This window comes from Bos taurus, chromosome 21 (genome assembly GCF_002263795.3).
Source record: "Bos taurus isolate L1 Dominette 01449 registration number 42190680 breed Hereford chromosome 21, ARS-UCD2.0, whole genome shotgun sequence".
NCBI classification, from domain to species: domain Eukaryota; kingdom Metazoa; phylum Chordata; class Mammalia; order Artiodactyla; family Bovidae; genus Bos; species Bos taurus.
This window is the reverse complement of record NC_037348.1, coordinates 58093995-58117306: the sequence shown is the minus strand read 5'-3', so window position 1 is coordinate 58117306 and position 23312 is coordinate 58093995. Positions and strand designations below refer to the sequence as shown.

General features: G+C 37.1%; 1 protein-coding gene across 8 annotated transcripts in view; it reads right to left on the bottom strand.

Annotated features, from left to right (window-relative positions):
- Positions 1 to 23312, bottom strand: part of UNC79 (unc-79 homolog, NALCN channel complex subunit) — a 299827-nt gene that overhangs the window by 218630 nt on the left and 57885 nt on the right. For 5 of the 8 annotated variants that reach the window (XM_024982113.2, XM_059879353.1, XM_059879351.1 and 2 more), the window contains exons 3-5: positions 20324 to 20469; positions 15743 to 15913; positions 6364 to 6456 (exon numbers count right to left, since the gene is read on the bottom strand). In XM_024982113.2, coding sequence (XP_024837881.1) covers positions 6364 to 6456; positions 15743 to 15913; positions 20324 to 20469 — 410 coding nt within the window. Of the gene's footprint in view, positions 1 to 6363; positions 6457 to 15742; positions 15914 to 20323; positions 20609 to 23312 lie in introns of those variants that run through there. The other 3 variants (XM_024982109.2, XM_024982110.2, XM_024982115.2) reach the window with 1 other exon arrangement.

The following is a 23312-nucleotide window of genomic DNA, read 5'->3' as shown; positions in this document are numbered from 1 at the left end:
CAAAGTGATGTCTCTGCTTTTTAATATGCTGTCTAGGTTTGTCATAACCTTTCTTTCAAGAAAAAACATCTTTTAATTTCATGGCTGCAGTCAGCATTCGCAGTGATTTTGGAGTCCAAGAAAATAAAGCCTGTCACTGTTTCCATTTTTTTTCCCATCTATTTTCCAAGAACTGAGGGGACTGGATGCAATGATCTTAGTTTTTTGAATGTTGAGCTTTAAGGCAGATTTTTCACTCTCCTCTCTCACTTTAATCAACAGGTTCTTCGATTCCTCTTCACTTTCTTCCATAAGGATGGTGTCATCTGCATATCTGAGGTTATTGATATTTCTCCCAACAATCTTAATTCCAGCTTCAGCTTCATCCAGTGTAGCGTTTCATATATGTACTCTGCACTCAATATGCCAGCAAGTTTGGAAAACTCAACAGGGGCCACAAGACTGGAAAAGGTCAGTTTTCATTCCAATACCAAAGAAGGGCAATGCCAAAGAATATTCAAACTACCACACAATTGCACTCAATTCACATGCTAGCAAAGTAATGGCCAAAATCCTCCAAGCAAGGTTTCAACAGAACGTGAACCAAGAACTTACAAATGTACAAGCTGGATTTAGAAAAGGCAGAGAAACCAGAGATCAAATTGCCAACATCCGTTGGATCATAGAAAAAGCAAGAGAGTTCCAGAAAAAAATCTGCTTAATTGGCTATGCTAAAGCCTTTGACTATTTGGATCACAACAAACTGTGGCAAATTCTTAACTAGACAGGAATACCAGACCTCCTTACCTGCCTCCTGAGAAACCTGTATGCAGGTCAAGAAGCAACAGGTAGAACTGGACATGGAACAACAGACTGGTTCCAAATTGGGAAAGGAGTATGTCAAGGCTGTATATGTCACCTGCTTATTTAACTTCTATGCAGAGTACATCATCTGAAATGCCAGGCAGGATTAAGCACAAGCTGGAATCAAGATTGCTGGGAGAAAAACCAAGAACTTCAGATATGCAGATGACACCACCCTTATGGCAAAAAATGAAGAGGAACTAAAGAGCCTCTTGATGAAAGTGAAAGAAGAGAGTGGAAAAGCTGACTTAAAACTCAACATTCAAAAAACTAAGATCATGGCATCCAGTCCCATCACTTCATGTCAAATAGATGGGGAAACAATGAAAACAGTGACAGACTTGGGCTCCAAAACCACTGTAGATGGTAACTGCAGCCATGAAATTAAACTATTTTTAATGAATTTCATGAAATGAAATTTAAAGATGCAAGCTCCGAGAGTTGGTGATGGACTGGAAAGCCTGGTGTGCTGCAGTTCATGCGATCACAAACAGACACGGCAGAGTGATTGAACTGAACTCTTCTGTCTTTTCTAAATACAGCTTGTACATTTGGAAGTTCTCAGTTCATGTACTGTTGAAGCCTAGCTTGAAGGATTTTCAGCATTACCTTGCTGGTATGTGAAATGAGTGCAATTGTATAGTAGTTTGAATATTCTTTGGCATTGGAATAAAAACTGACCTTTTCCAGTCCTGTGGTCACTACTGAGGTTTCCAAATTCACTGGCATATTGAGTGCAACACTTTAGCACCAGCATCTTTTAGGATTTGAAATAACTCAGAAGGATTTCCATCACCTCCACTAGCTTTCTTCATAGTAATGCTTCCTAAGGCCCACTTGAATTCACACTCCAGGATGTCTGGCTCTAGGTGAGTGATCATACCACTGTGGTTATCCAGGTCATTAAGATCTTTCTTGTACAGTTTTTCTGTGTATTCTTGCCACCTCTTCTTAATCTCTTCTGCCTCTGTTAGGTCCATACCATTTTTGTCCTTTATGGTGCCCATTTGCATGAAATTTTCCCTTGGTATCTCTAATTTTCTTGAAGAGATCTTGACGAGATCTCTCCCCATTCTATTGTTTTCTTCTATTTCTTTACAATGTTCCTTTAGGAAGGCTTTTATCTCTCTTTGCTATTCTCTGGAACTCTGCATTCAAATGGGTATATCATTCCTTGTCTCCTTTGCCTTTCGCTTGGCTTCTTTTCTCAACTATTTGTAAGGCCTCCTCAGACAACCATTTTGCCTTTTTGCATTTCTCTTTCTTGGGGATGGTTTTGATCACCACCTCCTATACAATGTCATGAACCTCCGTCCGTAGTTCTTTTGGCACTCTGTCTATCAGATCTAAACCCTTGAATCTATTTGTCACTTCCACTGTATAGTCATCAGGGATTTGATTTAGGTCATACCTGAATGATCTAGTGGTTTACCCTACTTTCTTCAATTTAAGTCTGAATTTTGCAATAAGGAGTTCATGATCTGAGCCACAGTCAGCTCCCAGTCTTGTTTTTGCTGACTGTATAGAGTTTCTCCATCTTCAGCTGCAAAGAATATAATCAGTCTGATTTCGGTGTTGACCATCTGGTGATGTCCCTGTGTATAGTCGTCTCTTCTGTTGTTGGAAGAGGGTTTTTGCTATGACCAGTGCATTCTCTTTGTAAAACTCTGTTATCCTTTGCCCTGCTTCATTTTGTACTCCAAGGCCAAACTTGCCTGTTATTCCAGATATCTCTTGACTTCTTTCTTTTGCATTCCAGGCCCCTATGATGAAAAGGACGTCTTTTTTTGGTGTTAGTTCTACAAAGTCTTGTAAGTATTCATAGAACCATTCAACTTCAGCTTCTTCGGCATTAGTGGTTGAGGCAAAGACTTCAATTACTGTGATATTGAATGGTTTTCCTTGGAAGTGAACTGAGATCATTCTGTAGTTTTTGAGATTGTACCCAAATACTGCATTTCAGACTCTTTTGTTGACAATGAGGGGTACTCCATTTCTTCTAAGGGATTCTTGCCCACAGTAGTAGATATAATAGCCATCTGAATTAAGTCGCCTATTCCTGTCTACTTTAGTTCATTGATTCCTAAACTGTTGATGTTCACTCTTGCCATCTCCTGTTTGACCAATTCCAATTTTTTAGGACATAGAGAATTATTACTGAGGTTATGTGTAGGTTTTCCCCCCAGTGTTATTGAGATATAACTGACATACAACAATGTATTAGTCTAAGGTATATCATCTTCTCTCAAATATTTTAAAGACTCCTTGAACATAACATGTCTAAAATAGACCTCATGATCTTCCCTTAGAAGCCTGGTCTTTCTCTTCCAGTGTCTTCTTTCTCAGGGATATCCAATATGTCACCAAACCCTAACAATTTTTACTTCCTGAATAGCTCTCAGATATATCCACTTTTCTTGGCCTCAATCAACCCTGGCTTTTACATGTATAGACAAATGCAACGGCCTCCTCATGGGTCAATCTGTATCCACTCTGGCTCCTTTTATTCCATTCTAAGCTGCAGCTAGGGTGACACATACGTGCGTGCACGCTCAGTCGCTCAGTCATGTCTGACTTTGTGTGACCCTGTGGACCGTAGCCCACCAGGCACCTCTGCCCATGGGATTCTCCAGACAAGAATTCTGGAGTGGGTTGCCATTACCTCCTCCAGGGTGTCTTCGCAAGCCAGGGATTTAACCAGCGTCTCCTCCATTGGCAGGCAGATTCTTTATCACTGGGCCACCTGGGAAATCCCAGTGACACACACACAAACACTCAGTCTTTCAGTACCTCCCCATTAGACTCAGGATGAGCGCAGGACTCCCAGAGCCCACAGCATCCTGCGTGTTCTAACCTGTGGGTGTCTACAGTCTCGTCTCACACCAGGCAGCCCTCACTCTGAGCTCCAGCTACAGTGACCTGTCAGTCCCACCTGCGTGCAAGTTTCCCTTCTGACACATAAGAGCCCTCTGCCTGGAAAGCTCCACTCCCTGATAGGCCTTGTTAATGCTACTCATCCATCAGTCCTCAGACCAAAGGTTTTACTCCCAGAAAAGCTTTCCCTAATCTCTTCAATAAAAGAAAAATCCCCTTTTATAGGGTCTCATCATAGCACAATGTACATCATTCAAAGCACTTGTCACAATCGAAACTGGACACTTGCTTGTGTAATTATTTGGTTAATATCTTCTCCCTCCACCACATGATAGGCTTCACAAAGAGAGAGGAGGGGTTGCACCAAGCAGATACTCAGTAACTGCTTGTGGAGTTTATAAATGGTCCTCTAGATTGGGAACTGTGTGAAGCCATGACTGCTTTCTCTGGTCTGGGGTACTTTCTCTTCCACAGGGTCTGCTCTTCTCCTTGTATTTGCTACACAAACCTTGTTCACAGGAGGCCACTGACTATCCATGAACAGACCCAGAGAGTCCCTTTATTTAAACTGCCTCCTCTCCCAGAATGCCCCACTTACCCCGTCAATCAAAATTCTATACGATTTTAAGACCCATGATCAAGTGGCACAAAGCCTTTCCTGATCATTTCAACCCATACAGTTCTCTCCTCTGATGAATTAACAGTATCCGTAGAATTTATTCGGTACTTTTTACATACTACTTTACATTGTAAATTAATCATTTATGTGAATAAGCCTAATCTTCCCAATTAGACATAAGCTCCATAGAAAGCACCATGTCTAACATTTCAGGGTGGTTTTCACAGTGCTGAGCACAGAGGAACGTACACAGGAGTTACGCAATGAATTCCTGGTACCTGAGCAAGAACTCGGCTCTCTTCCTGATATACAATCAGGTACAAGGATCAAGCTTCCACTGGCTATCTCCCCCAATAAAAGTTCAAAGGATAATAATGTCCTACCCACTTAGTCACAGAGAGCCCCCTGGTGGACAGCACCTCACTTCTTCCGTTTCCCCCATCACCAGATTAACTTGCTGTCCCACATGTCATTCTTAGTATAGAATAGCTGGCTATACATGTCCCCTCATGAACAGATGAAGACACGGATTTAGAAATAACAGAAGTAACACTATTTGATAGCAGTGGTTTCCCAATGAAACATTCAACTCCAAGAAGACAATGGCAGATTGTAGAGATCCGTGTTTCCATTTACTGAGCGGTGTCCATGATGTGCCACATCATTATGCTGACGAAGCACATCACACAGACCCAAGCCATTAAATCCTCACAACAACATTTGTAGTTATTGCAGGAAGAATTATTTCCATTTCGGAAGTGAGAAAACTTAGTTTTAGGGAAGTTGAAGAACTTGCTCATGGTTAAGCTAACTGGCAATTTGTGCTGAACTCAGATGTGAACTCACATACCCTTAACCTCAAAGCACATGATTCTACCCGACCTGCTAAACTGCCTCCCAACGTGGAAATTAGGACCAAAGCCTGATGCAGAGTTTAGTTAACTAACTAGATTCTCAGAGACTTAGATAACTAACTAGAGACTTAAACGAACTAGATTCATTATATTCTAATAAATATAAATGACATTATGAGGATCCTTTAAGCCAAATAGAGATATGAGATATAACTTCCTCCAAATATATATTTTAATTAAACTCATATAATAATCATAAGGGATTTCATATTTGAAGGATGATATTCCAGATTAAGAAACATTAAGATTTTGAAATGAAAAGAAAAAATTGGTTTCCTCATCCTGAGTCAAAAACTCAATTATTACTCATTATGTAATTAAGTAGAAGGTCAAAAACAGGGCCCCCAAATTTGTCTACTAATGAAAATAAACATTGAGATCATGTCTTAGCATGTGACTCCAATAGTCAGCCTCTTTTAGGTTAGTTTCCTGAAGTTCATCTGCAGTGACCCTAATAAACGGAAATCAAACAAAGTATATCAGATTAAATCTGCTTAACATTACTAGTAATCAAAGAAACACAAATCAAAATGAGATATTGTTTTTTATCTAGTCATCTCTACACAAATGTTATAGCACTCTATAACAGGGTACAGTGTATTTTCATACATAATTAGTGGGAATATTGAAAATTTTTTCAAGCCCTTCAACCCATTAATCCCTCTTTTATGAACTTACTCTAAGGAAACAGTCACAAATATAATAAAAGATTTACGTGCAAGGATATTCATATGGTATTAGAGTAGCAAATTCATAAAATATTCACAGTGGTCATCTGTAGTTCTTAGAACTGCAGGTGATTGTTTTTATTTTTATTATTATTATTTTATTTTTATTTCAATCATTGAATTATTTCTATATACTTATATTCAAGCCATTTCCAGTGTTCTAAAACTGTTCTCCAATATTCTAAAAATATCACTAGCCAATAAGATTACTACTAACATCCAGAGGCAAGTAAAACTTATTTCAATTTTGAAATCTGTTTTCTAACACAACTCCAGTTGTCTATTCACCAAAAGAAAATCTCCTAAGAATTTCTAGTTTGCCTATTTGATATCTTATTCAATTACTGGTCTTGGAATTAATAAATCCATCCAAATTTCCACTTACCTGGGTTGGATGTGTACTGCATTGCAATCATTAGCATGGATGATGCAGAGAGATTAACATGGGCAGGAACGCCTTCTCTCCTTGAGGAACCCACTAAAACCAAAATTATTTTGATTAGACACAATTTATACATATGTATTTGTATATTTATATTTATTTATATATTTTGTTACTACTTTGCATAGGGCAAGAGAGCTGAAAAGAAACTTGAAAAAATTAATAGAAGTTTTGCATAAATGAAATCACAAAATTTGTCCTGGCACACAAACACTACCGTAGTCTTTATCATAGGCATATTTAGTGAGAATCTTCAAGGAGCAGGAATAATGCCAGAATGTAGTGCAATAGTTACATCAGAATTTTACTTAGATGTGATCTCTGTTTCCAATATGTTTTTATCTAGGTAGAAAAGAAAGAAAAAACAAAATCCTCTGTGTATCCAAATACAACGCATGTTGAAGTTTATCCCAATAAGAAAGTAAAAATAAAAGGTTTTTTAACACAACTTGAATGTATTAAGAGATGCAACTGAAAGAGTCTACTTATAATGGGCACTATATTCACTTAGTAACAAACACAAATTTTAAATCATGCATAATAAAAAACAGTATATTAATTTAAAAATTATTTTCAACTCTCACTTATCATTAAACAATTTTATTCAAACCTTCACATGTAACTTCAGCAACAGCAGCTTAATTGCCATGACAATCACTCTTTTACTTTTCCAGAGCTTACCATTTTCATATCCACCTGAGTTGTTTGAAATAAAGCACTTTTTGAATCTGTGAATAATGCTGTTGCTGGACATTTTATCCTGTCCCACAGTATTCAATCACAAGGTCAGTTGGATTCTTCAAAATTCATCTTATAGCAGTAAAATTGTGAATGCCATGTGATAACCACTTACACATTGCTTTCAAGACATCTTTAAGTGGCTTGTTTACAAAGACATCCAACACTGTTTCAAATCTCTCTTTTTTAATGAGTGTATCAGGTAACCTCTATAAGCATCCAGAACTAGCTCTGACGGAGGTCACTCGAGGTAACATGTTGTCTCCAGTGTACTTTATTATTCTAAGCACAGTAACAGAGAGGGCCCACAGTAGAGAAACTTTACAAGGACTCAAATAGAAAATAGAATTCCTTTTCTGGGATAATTGCAGAAATAGCAGAAATCTTGCCTTATAGTTGGGCTGCTGCGGCAAATTGTCAGGAAAGCACAAACAGAACAGTAGATAGTGAATAAACACGCTCATAAAGTCAACTCTCAACTTCCAACACAGACTGCAGAAGACCACCAACACAGCCAACAAGAAAAAAGCAGAGAGCCCTAAAATCTGTCTTATTTTAAAACATTAAAGTGCAATGTGTAGGAATAATATCTCACCTACAGCCAAAAAGAATAAGATAACATAATAAAACACATGTATAAAAGAAGTATTAAAGCACTAAAAGAGGTTTATCATATAATGAAGAAGACAAAAAAAAATTTAACATGATTCTCTTTTAATTTACATTTTAAAAATGAGCACCACAAGGGACACTGTGGCCATTACAATAGTTTACAGAAATACACAAACAAATAAAATGGATCTATAATTGAGTCCCATTTACCTGAGTTGGTTTTTATGAATCACTTACTTCTGGGATGCTGCTAACCCACCAAGCCAGTGATAATCAGGAACAAAAATTAGCTTGGTTATACAATATAAATAAGTATTAATACTTATACAAAGACATGAAGATCAGTTCACTGATCTTAGATGTTAAAGTTGATGAACTAAGTAATCAAGGGAAAAAATCTTTGGGCCAAATTCAGACTTTAGCCAAGGAGCTTGTTCAAATTGGGCTTCCCTGCTCAGACGGTAAAGAATCTGCCTGAAACGCAGGAGACTCAGGTTCAATCCCTGGGGGAAGATTCCCTGGAGGAGGGCATGACAACCCACTCCAGTATTCTTGCCTGGAGAATCCCACGGACAGAGGAGCCTAGAGGGCTATAGTCCATAGGGCCACAAAGAGTTGGACATGACTGAATGGCTGATACTAATACTTGTTCAAATTCAGCTTCAGGGGACCCATATCTACAGAGTCTAACTCAGTTGAGAAGCAGGAAAGCTGTGTTTAATAAAGACATCAAATGATTCTGACCAAGTGGACCTTGGAGCTACATTTGAGAAGTACTACTAGAGGGATGAGAATAAGAAAGGAAATACTTCTGGGGCAGCTCAGTGGTTAAGACTCTGCCTTCCAATGCAGGGGATGCAGGTTCGTTCCTTGGCTGGGGAACTAAGATACCATATGTCGCAGTGTGCAGCCAAAAATTTTAAATAAATAAAACTTGGGAAAAAAAGAAAGGAAATATTTAATAAGGTGTCCAGATGTGCGAGGAATAATTGCACACCCTTGGGTTCTTTGGTTAAAGGGGAGAAAAGCAAAAGAAAGTGTAGCCTTCAACATAGGCAAGGAAAAATAATTATGTGTATACTATATCCATTCCTTTGGGGACAAGTGTCTCACCTTTGTTTAAATTCATTTCAAACTTAAATGAGAAGTGTTTCTTAAAAATGAGAACTACTATTAAGGGAGGCTGAGAATCACTGTGCCTGGAGACACAGTGGGAGAGATGCCCAAATATCTCAGATGATTTAGGTGAAGTTCATTTGGAGAACAGTCCAAATGGCTTGGTGACTTTTGGATGTCCCTCCTAACCCCTACAAATCCATGCTCTCCCTCAAGAAAGGTCAGCACCAAAGCCAAGAGTGTTCCCCTGACTCAAGGCCTCCGAAACCAACTCCAGCACTTCTTTAAGTAGACTGTGCCTTGCAATTTCTTAGTCTTCTAATGGACTGAACAAAGTCACCACAATTCCAATTTAATAAACATGCAGAGACACACATCATTTATTGAATCTTATTAAAAAGGCATGATGCAAACAGACATGCAGCTTGTCCTCATGAGGATGTATAAGGTCAAAGCTGCATACAATGGAAGGAACCAGAGAATTAATCAAAATAAGGAAATTTTACATGCAATATTGTGCTTAGGAAATACAATTAAGTCTTAAGACCGATTCCTCTTAAGACCTGATCCTCTTAGCACTACCAAAACAATTACTATATCATTCCCTCCTTCTATGAACAACAACAATTTCTTAATCTGTTCCTGCATTTTATAATTCCTAATACATTATCAGAAATAGCTCTTATATGATTCTCCGCAAAAAAAAAGTATAGCGGAAAGCCATTTTATAAAAGAGAAATCAAATTTTGCACAAGAATACCAACCTAATTATTAGGACTATGGCCTAAGTCACTTGACTTCATAGTTAATGCTCTAGTCACTTAGTCACACAGTATTTTTTCAGTATCTCCTACATACGAGGCATTATTCTAGACGCTGGGACACAGCTGTGTATAAGACAGGCAAGTCTTTGTCTTTATGAAGCTTAAATGCTAGAATTGTGCTGTACAATATAGTAGCCACATGTGGTTAAATTTAAACCAATCAAAAGTAAATCAGGCATAGCGGTAAGAATCTACCTGCCAACGCAGCAGACATGGGTTTGATCCCTGGTCCAGGAAGATTCCACATGCCGTGCAGCAACTAAGCCCATGAGCCACAACAACTGGGCCTGTGCTCTGGAGTCCACAAGCCCCAACTCCTGGGCCCTTGCCCTGCAATAAGAGAAGCCAGCACACCACAGAGAAGAGTAGCCCCCGCTCTTCGCAACTAGAGAAGGCCCACATGCAGCAACAAAGACCCAGCACAGCCATAAATAAAAAATAAATCTTAAAAAGTAAGCTAAATTAAAAATGCAGTTCCTCTGTCTCATTAGATATATTTCAAGTGTTCTGTTCCCACGTGTGGCTAGTGGCTATTCTATTGAATAGCGCAGGATTTTAAATAACCTTTCCATGACTGCAGACAGTTCTGTTGTGTTATTCTAGAGGAACAGGAAACAAATACCTGTGAAGAAATATAAAGCAGGGCAAGGGAATAGGTATAAAATGATGGAAGGTCCTGTTTGAGCTTGAAGGTAAAGAAGGGCCTCTGGGAAGCCGTACTACTGGAGCTGAGACTTGAAGGGAGTGAGCAAGCAAATCATGTGACCATCTGCAAGAAGGGCTTGTGAGACAGAGGAAAAAAGCCTGGAGCAAAAGCAAAACCTGGTGCCTTTATGAAACTGCAGCAAGGCCAATATGAGCCCAGCAGAGCGAACGCTAGCGGAGGCAAGGGATGAAGTAGTAAGATAAGCTGGGGCCAGATAGCAAGGCAGAGGCGCTGAATTTGATTTGCAGGAGTGATGGGAAGCTACTAGTTGTTTTCAAGAAGGAAATGACATAATTTGATTTCCATGTTTGGAGGACAGCTCTGGCTTTTTGGTGGAGAGCAGGCTCTGGGAGGGCTAAGAGTAGAGGCTGGGAGACCAGCTCAGAAGTTATTGGATGCTGTCTACCTTTTTAAGGGGTACAGAGAAGGGAATCACCTGGGAAGAAAAAAAACATTCTGATGCCAATTCTGCTATATGACAGAATCATTTCCTGTGCTGCCTGGATTAGCAAGTGGCCTCTGTTTGTGTACGCAGAAGTAACTGTGCTCCCTGAGACAGGGTTTGAGCATAAGATACCTGTGCTGTCAGGTCATATGGGTTCAACAAAAGATACCATGACCCTGAAGTCTATGCAGCATTAAAATATATGCTAAGATTGGTAGATAAATAAAAAGTCATAGAGACAGGATTGCCCATCAACACAAGAGGTGTTCTGTCAGGTTCTATGAGATCAAAAACTGGTATAACAATTACTGTTATTATATGACACACTCTCAGGAAAAATTCCCAAGCCCCAGCAGATGGCCCCTTATTTCAAGCAATATTTAAGATGATGAAATGTCATGTCACCATGTAATTTTGAGCAGAATATTGGAAAGGGTTGCAATGAGATTTGACACAACTGTCCTTTGACTGTGTGTTTTGGTCTGTTATAAACTGGTATAAAATTGGACAACATTCAAAGGCCATTATCATATGTTATGCCATGGCCTTCAGAACAAACACTGTGATGTAGATAGGAACGTTACAATTATTCACAAATTTACAGCTAAAGAAACTAAAGTTAGATGAGATTGTGAGATCTGCCAACAATCAAAAGACTTCATTTCAGTGCTTCTGGATTCTTATTCCAAAATATTTCTCATAATTCAATATTAAAGCTCCTAAAGTATACTATTATATAGAATTGATGCTTTTGAATTTTGGTTGGAGAAGACTCTTGAGAGTCCCTTGAACTGCATGGAGATCAAACCAGTCAATCCTGAAGGAAATCAACCCTGAATATTCATTGGAAGGACTGATGCTGAAGCTGAAACTCCAATACTTTGGCCACCTGATGTGAAGAGCCAACTCACTAGAAAAGACCTTGAGGCTAGGAAAGATTGAAGGCAAAAGAAGGGACGGCAGAAAATGAGATGGTTAGATAGCATCACCAACTCAAAGGACATGAGTCTGAGCAAATTCCAGAGAGAGCAGAGGACAGGGAAGCCTGGCATGCTGCAATCCATGGGGTCACAGAGAGCGGAACATGACGTAGTGACTGAACAACAAAAAAGTATAGTAATATCTACCTTACAAAAACAGTCATTAGCTAATAAAACATTTTATATATAAAATACTACTTAAATTCATTAATATCTTACACTGGTATTTTACTGTGTTTTTTTCTATTATATTTACTTATTAGTGTTTGGAAGATCATAGAACATAATATGCATCCTCTGTAGCAGCAGTAGAACAAAAAAATGATACAGGGCCAAAGGCTTAGAAGCAGATATTCAATTAAATCATACAGTTGCTTTTAATTCCATGCAAAGATCTAAATGAACCTTTGTTGTCTAAGGGTAAGTGACTTTTGAGGAAATTAAAGTTGGAAAAGAAACTAGATGAGACTACAGTTCAGGATGCCAAGATACCACTAGAAGGATCTTTCACAGATATAACTGTTCAGCTTTATTATTCGCTTTAAAATAACATATGCTACATCAAATAATGTTCATTTGGGACCTCTTTTCCTTTTCTCTGCCAACATCCAAACTTCAGTTTGGTGCACAGTCACAGAACCTTCGTGGAAAAAGAGAGATTTCCATGGTGAAATGCAAATAACTTTCTCATTCTTAATAATTCCTTTATATTTATGTATATGTATATTACACAAAGCCTATTGCACACATATGGAATTAAAACAAGTGTATCTTAATATATATACAAGATATATATATCTTAATATATATACAATCTTAATATATATAAAATAAAAACAAGTGTATCTTAATATATATACAATATATATATATCTTAATATATATACAATCTTAATATATATAAAATAAAAACAAGTGTATCTTAATATATATACAATATATATATATCTTAATATATATACAATCTTAATATATATAAAATAAAAACAAGTGTATCTTAATATATATACAATATATATATATCTTAATATATATACAATCTTAATATATATAAAATAAAAACAAGTGTATCTTAATATATATATAATATATTGTATATATATACAATAATGTATATACATTTGTATATACTATATGTATATATGATACATATTTACCAATATATATCTTAATATATATACAAGGCAATAACAAAAAAGGTTATGTCAAAGAAAGTTTTATAATAAATTACACTTTGCTTTGCAGCACCTCAAAGGAATTATTTAAAATAAAAGCACAGTACTTGGTTTATTGACAAAAATGGCGTAATAGATTTAACTGATATACATACAGGGCTTTTCAACTGAAAGAGCTGCAATCCCTCATTAGGTCTGCTTGAGAGTTCAGAGTTTCATCTCCTAAGTCCTTAATGATATTATCATTTAACACCTGAAAACCTGTCGTGTACTACATTTGACCTTGCAAATATTGTACCAAAGAGGTAAAAGCTTTTTTGTCTTAAAGACTTTATCAAGTACTCAGAAAATGCAATGTCCTTTATCTCAGGCCTTAAATAAAAATATTCCCATAGAAATTAAATGCTCCCCTCTAGTTCTGGTCAGAAATTTTGAACACGGAAACAACTTCCCAAAATAAAACCAACATGGATACAAGCAACAGACACACATTCTCACATCGATTCAGTTTGACACGATTAATTTGGAACCTAATTCCCTCCATCTTTGGATCTGTGTCCTTTTTATCTACTCTGGGAAAAAATAAGGACAAAAGAAACACCTGAATCATTTAACAGGATTGGCTTTAAAGGTAAGTACCACAACTTATTCTCAAAGACTTAAAGATGACAAAGATTGGCTACATTCGAATCTCAGGAATGGTGACAAGAAATGAAACAGTCAAAACTAAGAGACTAAAACCAGAGGAACCAAATAAATGAACCAGATCAGCGATTGCATTGAAAGAATATATGCCTGTTACGTAAAAAAAGATTGATGTTATTTAACCTAGAATAATTAAGCTAGAAATAACCTTAGAGACGGAACATTTTCTCTAAACCTCTCCTTCACAGTTAAAGAAGAATGAAGTGATTTGTCCCTACCCTTTAAATAAATACCAAGCTAATTCACTAACAATTGCAATTTTCACACAGATTTTATAAACTCAACTTATAATTTTGTTTCCCTCAGTTGCCAAGGCTCACACATTTAACTAAGTGAGGATTCCAACGTGACTACAGGCTATGTTTTAGAGTACATTTCTAAGTAGAAACTAATAATCCAGGATGAAGAAACAAGTTGCCAGCTGTCACATGCTCAGTCACTCCTAAGTATAACCCCAAGGGCCTGATATATGTAGTACCTCTTCCAAAAGTACTATTTCTAAGAAGGATGGATATAGTGAGTTACACTCAGAAAGATACAGACCCAACTGCTACTCTTTTCTTTTTAAAGCCTCTGCTTAAGCTTAACTGTCAACATACTTCTAAAAAAAATACAACTTTACAATTCTAAGGCTGTATCCATGAGTACTTTGTCAACAGAGTTACACAGAATGAAAAAAGAGAACTAAATTAAATATTCTAAAACAGAATTAAATATTCTATTACTTGAACAGTATAATCAGTCTGCTCATTTTTAATAGCTATGTAATTTAGGCAGAAGTCAGACTCTATTTTAAAGACATGAAAATTACAATTCCACAGCTAAAATTAAACTCAAGTGTAAAACAAGTAAATGAGGCTCAAAGGTACATTTGTTTACCAATCGTTATTACAAAGCGACAACTTTAATACAATTGTTAAGTGCATAACAGTAAAAACTGATCTCTAGGAACTGAATGTGACCAACACAGGCATTATTATAGAATGAGAGTTGAGAGAAGGACAGAAGTAAACCAACACTTATTGAACACTAGGCATTATGCCAGCACCCTACCAATGCTCCAATCAATCATCTCAATTGTCACAGCAACCTTATGAGGCAGTATTATCACTGTTCTCACTTTGCAAACAGAAAGGTTAGGTGACTTGCCTAAGCTCATACAGCTAGTTGGGAGCACAGCTGTGATTTGAATCTATATCTGTTTGATTCCTAAACCCATAATCTTTTCAGATTATCTACTGAAACATAGGTTAATTAATCATGTATTTCTTTAAAAAAAATACTTTAGAAGGATTTTGATCATAAAAATCACAACCCAACTTCTTTTTTTTCTCTCTATTACCACATCTGGATAACAAGCCTGCAGAAATAAGCTTATAAAAATGAAGCAGAATTCAAATTGAATCCATGTTATAATAGTACCTGGCACATGAGTTGGAAGCTTTTGCTTTTTTCATAGTGTTCTCATAAACTTTGACTCACTATGTCATCACAACACTCTTGTGAGGGAAAGCTGATACTATCATCACCCTGGAGACGAGGTTTAACTATATGAGCTGCCGATCTCACAGAGCAGATTACGGACAGAAGTGAGACTAAAGAATATCTAGATACCCTGACTCTATCCATTGTTCCTCCCAGCACACCCTGCTGCCTTCAGATGCAAAAGATAAGAATTTCTACGTCCCAGACAACATTTTTCTCCGTCTTTTTTTCTAAAGTTGCAAAAAATACTCTAATTTATATGTAGGAAATGTAGACTGTGCTTTGACTCGTTCTCTCTTCCTATTCTGTAAGATCAAACTATGTGCATAAAATAATTCTAAGGTATTATTGTCTTTTCATGTCTTTGATGTTCACCGTACTATTCATGCTAAGTGACTGAATTTTAGTCAAAGCACATGTATACAGCAGTGATTATAATCTTGAAAATCTACAAACCTAAAACAGCAAAAGCAATTTCCATTCATACATCATACAACACATAAAAATAATCTAGTATTAGGTAAGACTGAACTTACGTATAGCCATTGGTAGAAAAGATGTGCTAAGATATTCAATAATATCCTTGTGCAGAAACGGAGGAAAGGTAGCTAAGGTTGATATCATCGTGTAGGGCAAAGTACTCAGAATATCATCACTGAGAAAGGGGAGCAAACATGTAGTTGTATAAAAGATTGACTGTCCAAGGTCTGCAAAACAAAATCAAGTCATCAGTCATTGAATATCCTGCATTTAACAAAAAAGCTAACTTTACATTTTAAGCTTTTATGAAATGGTTTAAATTGCAAGCAACTATCACTCCCTTCTTTAAGAGTTCTGTATAGCACCTGCACAGTATTTGATAAATGATAGAATTAAAAAATATAAATACAGTTGACTTGTGAACAACACGGGTTTGAACTGTATTAGGTCCATTTTTGTACATGGATTTTTTTCAATAATTATATTATCTGTAGCTCAGATGGTAAAGAATCCACCTGCAATGTAGGAGACTTGGGTTTAAACTCTGGGTCGGGAAGATCCCCTGGAGGAGGGAATGGATACCAACTCCAGTATTCTCGCCTAAAGAATTCCATGAACAGAGGAGCCTGGAGGCCTACAATTCCATGGGGTCACAAAGAGTCAGACACAACTGAGCAGCTAACACTTTTGACTATTTTTTCATCTTCATTTTACAGATCTTTAAACTAAGTGTAGGAGGAAGTTTGTGGTCAATTAGAGATCACAACAAATGGAACCCAAAGAACTAGGATTTGAGTCTTGATTCTATCCAAACCGTTTCAGCTCCCTGCCCTTGGGTGAGTCATTTATCAAATCCATTGTTTTTGAGGCAGAGACAGCAGCAGAAATTCCTGATTTTTTACTGTTTGCGGGGCGAGGGCGAGGGAAGGTGGTTAGTGCCTCTAACTCCTTGAGTTATTCAAAGGTCACCCGTATCTATGACATGAGCTTTTCCTCAACACTTTATCCATCTTCAGTCATATTACTCCCTGATTTTATAAATCAAAAGCACTTTCACATGATAATGAATCCTGAAATCCCTCCAGCATTCTTACCTCCATTACATTTTATACAAGATAACTGTGGCACAAAGATGTTAAATTATTTTCTCATGGGAAGTTTCAGAAAACTCAAGGGCAAGGCTGGAAATAAAACCAGGCTATTTCTGCTCCATCAACTGAACAATCTTCCTACATCTGAAGTCTCAGGCAATGAGGTAATTGGCATCTTCCAGCACAGTGGCAGATTCAGCATACATCAACGAAAGGAAGCTGTAAACTGATACTGCCCGACCCTGTGCATTTAGTTACAAATATCACAGAAGGACGTGTCCCCTGGTAGTACTGTTTCTATCAACGTTTGTAAGTGATAGGAACAATACCTACCTCACTTCATTAGGATTGTTAGGAGGTTTAAATGAACAAAACGTAAAGTACCTAGCATAGCACACAATGTGTGCTCCACAAGTATCAGATATGAATATTGTTACTATTATTATTACCTGCACAAGGAGTAAAAATAGAAGACATTCAAAAATCATAACTATTTAGCTTTAGAACGCAAGTAGACCAAACCACATCACACTGAGTATATGAGTATATATTTTCAGATTTCTGCATCTCACGTCATCAGCCAAGTCTTGACAATGAAAACTTGGATCATTTTCGTATCCTTTATAAAAGAAATTATTAGATTTGTTTGTCTGGTAGCAGACTGAGCTTCTTAGTGCTATTTTGATGTTATTTCTGATCATCATTAGAATTAATTTGCCCCCTCGACTGACAGCAGAGAGACACAGTGCACACTGGGAGGTGAGGGTCAGTCGACCTTGGGCTCAAACCGATGAAACAGAAAAGTCACAAGTGTTTTACTAAGAAATGATTGCAGCTGTGCACAATAGACACCTCAGCTGCATTTTAGTCTAGGTACAGAACACTGGCACGGAAAGGAGCCTGAAGCCCCCCGGAGTAATTTTCATATGAGGAGGCTGAGGCCTGAAAATGGAAGTGTTTGCCCAAGATCACGTGAGAGTAAGCAGCTGAACCACAACAAAAACGCAGTTCTGCTGGGTACACTGCACTGCCCCACGCGAGGACACAGCCTCCAGCCCTGAAGGCAAGGCTTCTCCAACTCAGTGCATAGAAAAGTCACCCAGAGAGCTACTTAAAAATTCAGATCCTCAGGACCCACCCCTCAGTCATTCTTGTTCAAAAGTTACAGCTCGGGAACCAGAATTCCCTGCTTCCAGCTTCCTTGGAAATTCTGATGCTGTTCACATCAACCAAAGCAGTGTTGTACTGTTTTATGAACCTCCCTGGTGCCTGGAAAATCCCATGGACAGAGGAGCCTGGAAGGCTGCAGTCCATGGGGTCGCTAGGAGTCGGACACGACTGAGCGACTTCACTTTCATTTTTCACTTTCATGCATTGGAGAAGGAAATGGCAACCCACTCCAGTGTTCTTGCCTGGAGAATCCCAGGGACGGGGGAGCTTGGTGGGCTGCCGTCTCTGGGGTCACACAGAGTCGGACACGACTGAAGTGACTTAGCAGCTGGTGACTCAGATGGTAAAGTGTCTTGCTTACAATGTGGGAGACCTGGGTTCGATCCTTGGGTTGGGAAGATCCTCTGGAGAAGGAAATGGCAACCCACTCCAGTACTCTTGCCTGGAAAATCCCATGGACAGAGGAGCGCTGTGGGCTACAGTCCACGGGGTCGCAAAGAGTCAGACACGACTGAGTGACTTCACTTTTTCTTTCTTTCTTTCTAAGGGATGGTCTAGTGAGTTTTTTCTACCTTCTAAGATTTGTTATGCAGAATAAGAACACAGCCCATAGATAATAGGAAAGAGGAAGGTCACAAAATAGCTGTGCATATAAGAGTAAAAATATAAATCATCTTCCCTGAAATTGTCACAATTTACACATGAATTGCCATTAGATGGGCTGTAAGATACCAAACAGAATGCTTTTATCTCAGTCAACGATCCCTAACAAGAGGTCCACCCCAGGGTCAGAAAGGCAGTCACAAAGGAAAAGCACAGGCACGTCCATCACCGCAGTCAGCTCCAGGAACATTATATTCAGAGAGACATCACCTCTAAGTTCTCAGCTGGGGTAGGATCACAACAAAAGTGACTAGGCTTAAAACAGCAGCAAAATTGTACAATAAACAAACTCACAAGTTTCTACATTTTTGTATATTCACTGTAATATAGAATCGCAAATATAAAAAATTAATAATCATTATATCATCATTTTTCTAAAAGCAGGCTTTAAATGTTTGTTTAAGAACACATCTTACTAAATAAACCATTGAGAATTCTCTTAGGAAAGTTAGCCATAACTAAAAGACAAAATAACCCCCACCACCACCAACCCATTTCCCAAATTTCAACTTTTTGTGCAGTGAAACTTTGGTTATCATACCTCCATGGACCAAATTATCAATGCTTTTAAAGTTAAGACAACTGACGTATTAAAAGCTCATTTGCTGCAAAAAGAAATCCTTTTTTCTCCCACACAGTAAGTCCCCTACATACAAACTCTCACATTACGAATTTTCAAATATGCGAACGTGCCCCTGTATGCCAGCTGTGGTACTGAACTACTGTACTTTTCAAGGTACTGTTTAATAAGATTTAAAATGCTCTCTTTATATCTGTGTTTGCTTTTTATGTATTATCTATGTGAAAAGTATTATAAACCTATTACAGTACAGCACTATATAGCTATGACTGTGTTAGTTGGGTACCCAGGTTAACTCTGTTGGACTTATGAACACACTGGACTCACAAATGTGCTCTCAGAACATAACCCATTCATATGTAGAGGACTTACTATATTTAATACTTAAGCAGTAGATACTACTGAGCTCCTTTTTATGGGTTGGAAGAATCTGGTAAGCATGCAAGCTAATGAAATTGACGAAAGACTGCAGAAAGGGGAAGAGTTAAGCAAAGAAGCATGCTCTTGGGCTTCTGTCATAAAGCATCATTAATACATGTATAATATACACCATACACAGCATGCATATACTATACACAGCATACAGCACCACTATACACTGTACCATGTGGTCAACATTTTCTAAAAACCACTGATAGTTAAATTTGGAAAAGTTCCTAGAGATTTCTTCATATCTAGCCTCCTGGGTTAGGAGACAGGAAAAATGAGTCCCAGGGAGATTCTGTGATTTGCTCCCCAAAATTACAGAATTAGTTAGTAGACTTGACGTGTCCTTCAAGCTCCACCTCTTACATTTTTCTGGGGGTGGACTAGTTTTTAAAACAACCCCCAAACCATAATTTCAACCAGTCTCCCTGATAAGCAGGTCAGGGTGAATAAGAAAGTTCCTTTTATAGTTTTCCTCCTTTCTCAAGCCCATTGCCCCCAGTGTAGACCCACTTGGATAACATCCCTCTGCCTATAAAACAGCAAAAAATGATAGAACAAATGATAGAAAACATAATTAAGTTTCAGTGTAAGAAAGGCTTTAGCCACACAAAGACCTTTCAGGCAATGTATTATAGTAACTGCAAGGGTCTCCAGTATCCATAAGCGTACACGTATATTTTCAAAAGTTTTGATTAAATGCTCACCATGTTGGCCATGCTGTAGTAAAGGAACTAGATCCAGGAGAGTCACCAAAGTCACGTAGAGGCCTTGATAGTCCAAAGAAGGGTAGTCTGACAAGTGAGCATCACGACTTTGCAGGCCACGTTCAGAGGGTGCATCTCGCAGGACGCTGTAAAGGAGGGAGCGAGTAACAGTAGGGTTGATGGAACTGACCTGCGGTCTTAGAGATGGGGTGAGTGGGAATGGCACAGGAAAAAGACACATGGTCATGGGCACTGTCAAATTGGAGGCATCTTGGTTTTCCTTCTTCCCTGTGCGGGACAAAATGCTGTTGGGGGGACAAAGAAAAAAAAGAGACAACAAAGACACAAAGAACAGCACATTACATTGAAATGACACTCTAAAACAAATAATAAAACACCAGATATGTCCCACATAAGATGCAATTGCCACACCAGCAGCATCTACCAATCTAATACAGGTCACACAGCTTCATGCTCAGAGATACCAATAATTAAGATTTATTTTGTGGAAGTTGCATTGCATCTCATGTGTTATCTGGTTAGTAAGGAGCAAAAATATAAAAATGCATGTTTCAGTGCCAAACCCATGTTTTACAGTTTATTGATTTGATGAAGGAGGGGGTTTCCTGGAAGGAAAAATCATGGCTTTAATGAGTTAGGGCTTTTATTCCTAATTAAAAGGAGCTTTCAAAGCAAAGGAAGTTTTCAGCAAGACTGTCGTAATCAGGTAAGTAAAAACCTGCAAAATATAGGTATGGCACTTGCAGAAACATGTTTTAGCACAGAATAAACATGTGTGTTTATTAAGAAAGTCTTAAAAATCACATGTTTATTGCATCAAAATAATGTCTATATGTATATTATGATACTGTTTCATGACATTCTGTCAGTATCATTTGAGATAATGAAGTTTAAACAGGCATATGAATTTAGAAATAATACATATTTCTAAAATGTTAGCTAAACTACATTGGAAAAGCTATAAAATAATATAGAGTAGATGGTCCGTAGCATATGTTTGTGAACTAATGATAATGGTTATTTATGTGTGTTTTTTAAATTTTGCATGTTGGGGAGGAAACATTTTATTTTATGAATACGAACAGTGGTTTATTAAATAGTTACCTTCAAAATTCTAAAGACTAAGCAAGCAGTATCTGTCATATAGCTGCACATCATACAATAAGATCTTATATATTTCTGCTGCTACTTACGTTATTATTCAACAAAACTCACTAAAAACTAAAGGAAAGATAATTTACAAAGTTAAAAAAAGTTTAATGGGAATAAAAAGAAATTCTTTTAAAAAATTGGCTTTCTTTTAGCATTAATTTTTAAATAAAAACCTTTCAGGAAAAGCAATAAAGCAGAAAAGTTGTTAATTTAAACATAGAAGAAATGATTGCTTAGCCAAATGTTTAGGTTTTTTTAAATTAGGCTATACTTTTTAATCATTAAAGACAATAGCTATACATTGTAATGATAATATCTGCTGCACTTACAAAGTGCTTTGATAGAGTACACTTCTATGTTAATCAAAATAGATACCAATTTTAAAGTATTTCATTACATATTTTATACTTATTCTATGTGCATCAAACATTACTAAGTTCTTAGTTAATGCTATTACATTTACAGTTTTACAGTAGTGTGAAGAATTGGTTAGTGTCAAGCATGCTTGCTATTTCAAATTTACATTTATTTTTATTTACTCTTAGTGCAAAATATGTTACAATGTAAGAAAAATGACTACATGCTTTTTATTTTCCATGTGCCTAATTTACCTCGATTTCCTTTGTCTTCTGTTACCCAATGTCCAGGGGAAAAACAATTAATAATAATAAAAATAATTTCAGAATAGTTATGTTATAATTCTTAGCAATAAGTAGCTTAAGATTTAGAGTAATTTTTTTTTCATTTTTAAAGGGATTTAATATACCTTTTTTGTGTGTGATGTATTTTACTCTGTAGTCTTACACTTTACAATGGGATAATATCAACATTCCAGTTACCCCTGTCTGCCTACATCTACCATAAATACCATCAGATTTTCCATTAGATTTTATATTTTCGTCATAAAACTCAATTACTCCTAAAAGTACCACCTTTAAATGTTAAATTCTTGATAAACCCACTCATCAAAAATCTGTTTTAACACTATAGGATTTTTCCCACTGAAAATTTCCTTAAAATCACAATGGAAATAAGTCAGAAATATTATTTACCAAACTTCAACCCTAAATCAGCTTACTACCAGCATCCTTCCAAAATTACAAGATGTGGCTCTTACAGAAGTGGCATAAAAAAATAATATTTTGCCTTAGAGAATAAAATTAGTTGTACAGCATACATTAATGCTTTACTTCAAATTAAGTACCTTGTTCTCATCAAACTTTTCCTTGGTAGGGGAAATATAACACATTATTTTTTTCAAATGTACAGTAGTATTTTTCCAAAGTTTGATATAATTTAACAAACACTAGTCACATCAACTTTGGATGTTCTACATTGATATTTTTCCCTTCCTGTATATGCATGGTTCCCAAATGAGAGCAGCACTAACTTCATAATATGCAGGGAGGGAAAAGGTCAGCACTGAAGCAGTCAATTTCTCTCTCACTGCCTTTAAATTTAATAAGTTGGTGAGGTTGAGAAAAAAATGGCTGAAGATGAGTTATCCATGAAACCAGTTTTAAATTACCATTCATGTTTCAATGTAAGGAAATGTTTTCATTTGTGGAAAAACTTAAGAAGGGCTTATGAATAAATGTACAATGCATTGTGATTTCATGATATTTTGTGAAGTCTACTCAGAAAAAAAAAAAAAAAAAAAACTTATTTCCCCAACCAAACTGTCTAACTTGGAATGATAAAACCATCTTCCCCATCTGAGATTCTTTCCCAGAGGCCTGTACACCCAACCAAAAGAATATTAAGAATTAAGAATGCCCTGCTCAGAAGAGTTTGACCCAGCAGACAACTTTTCACC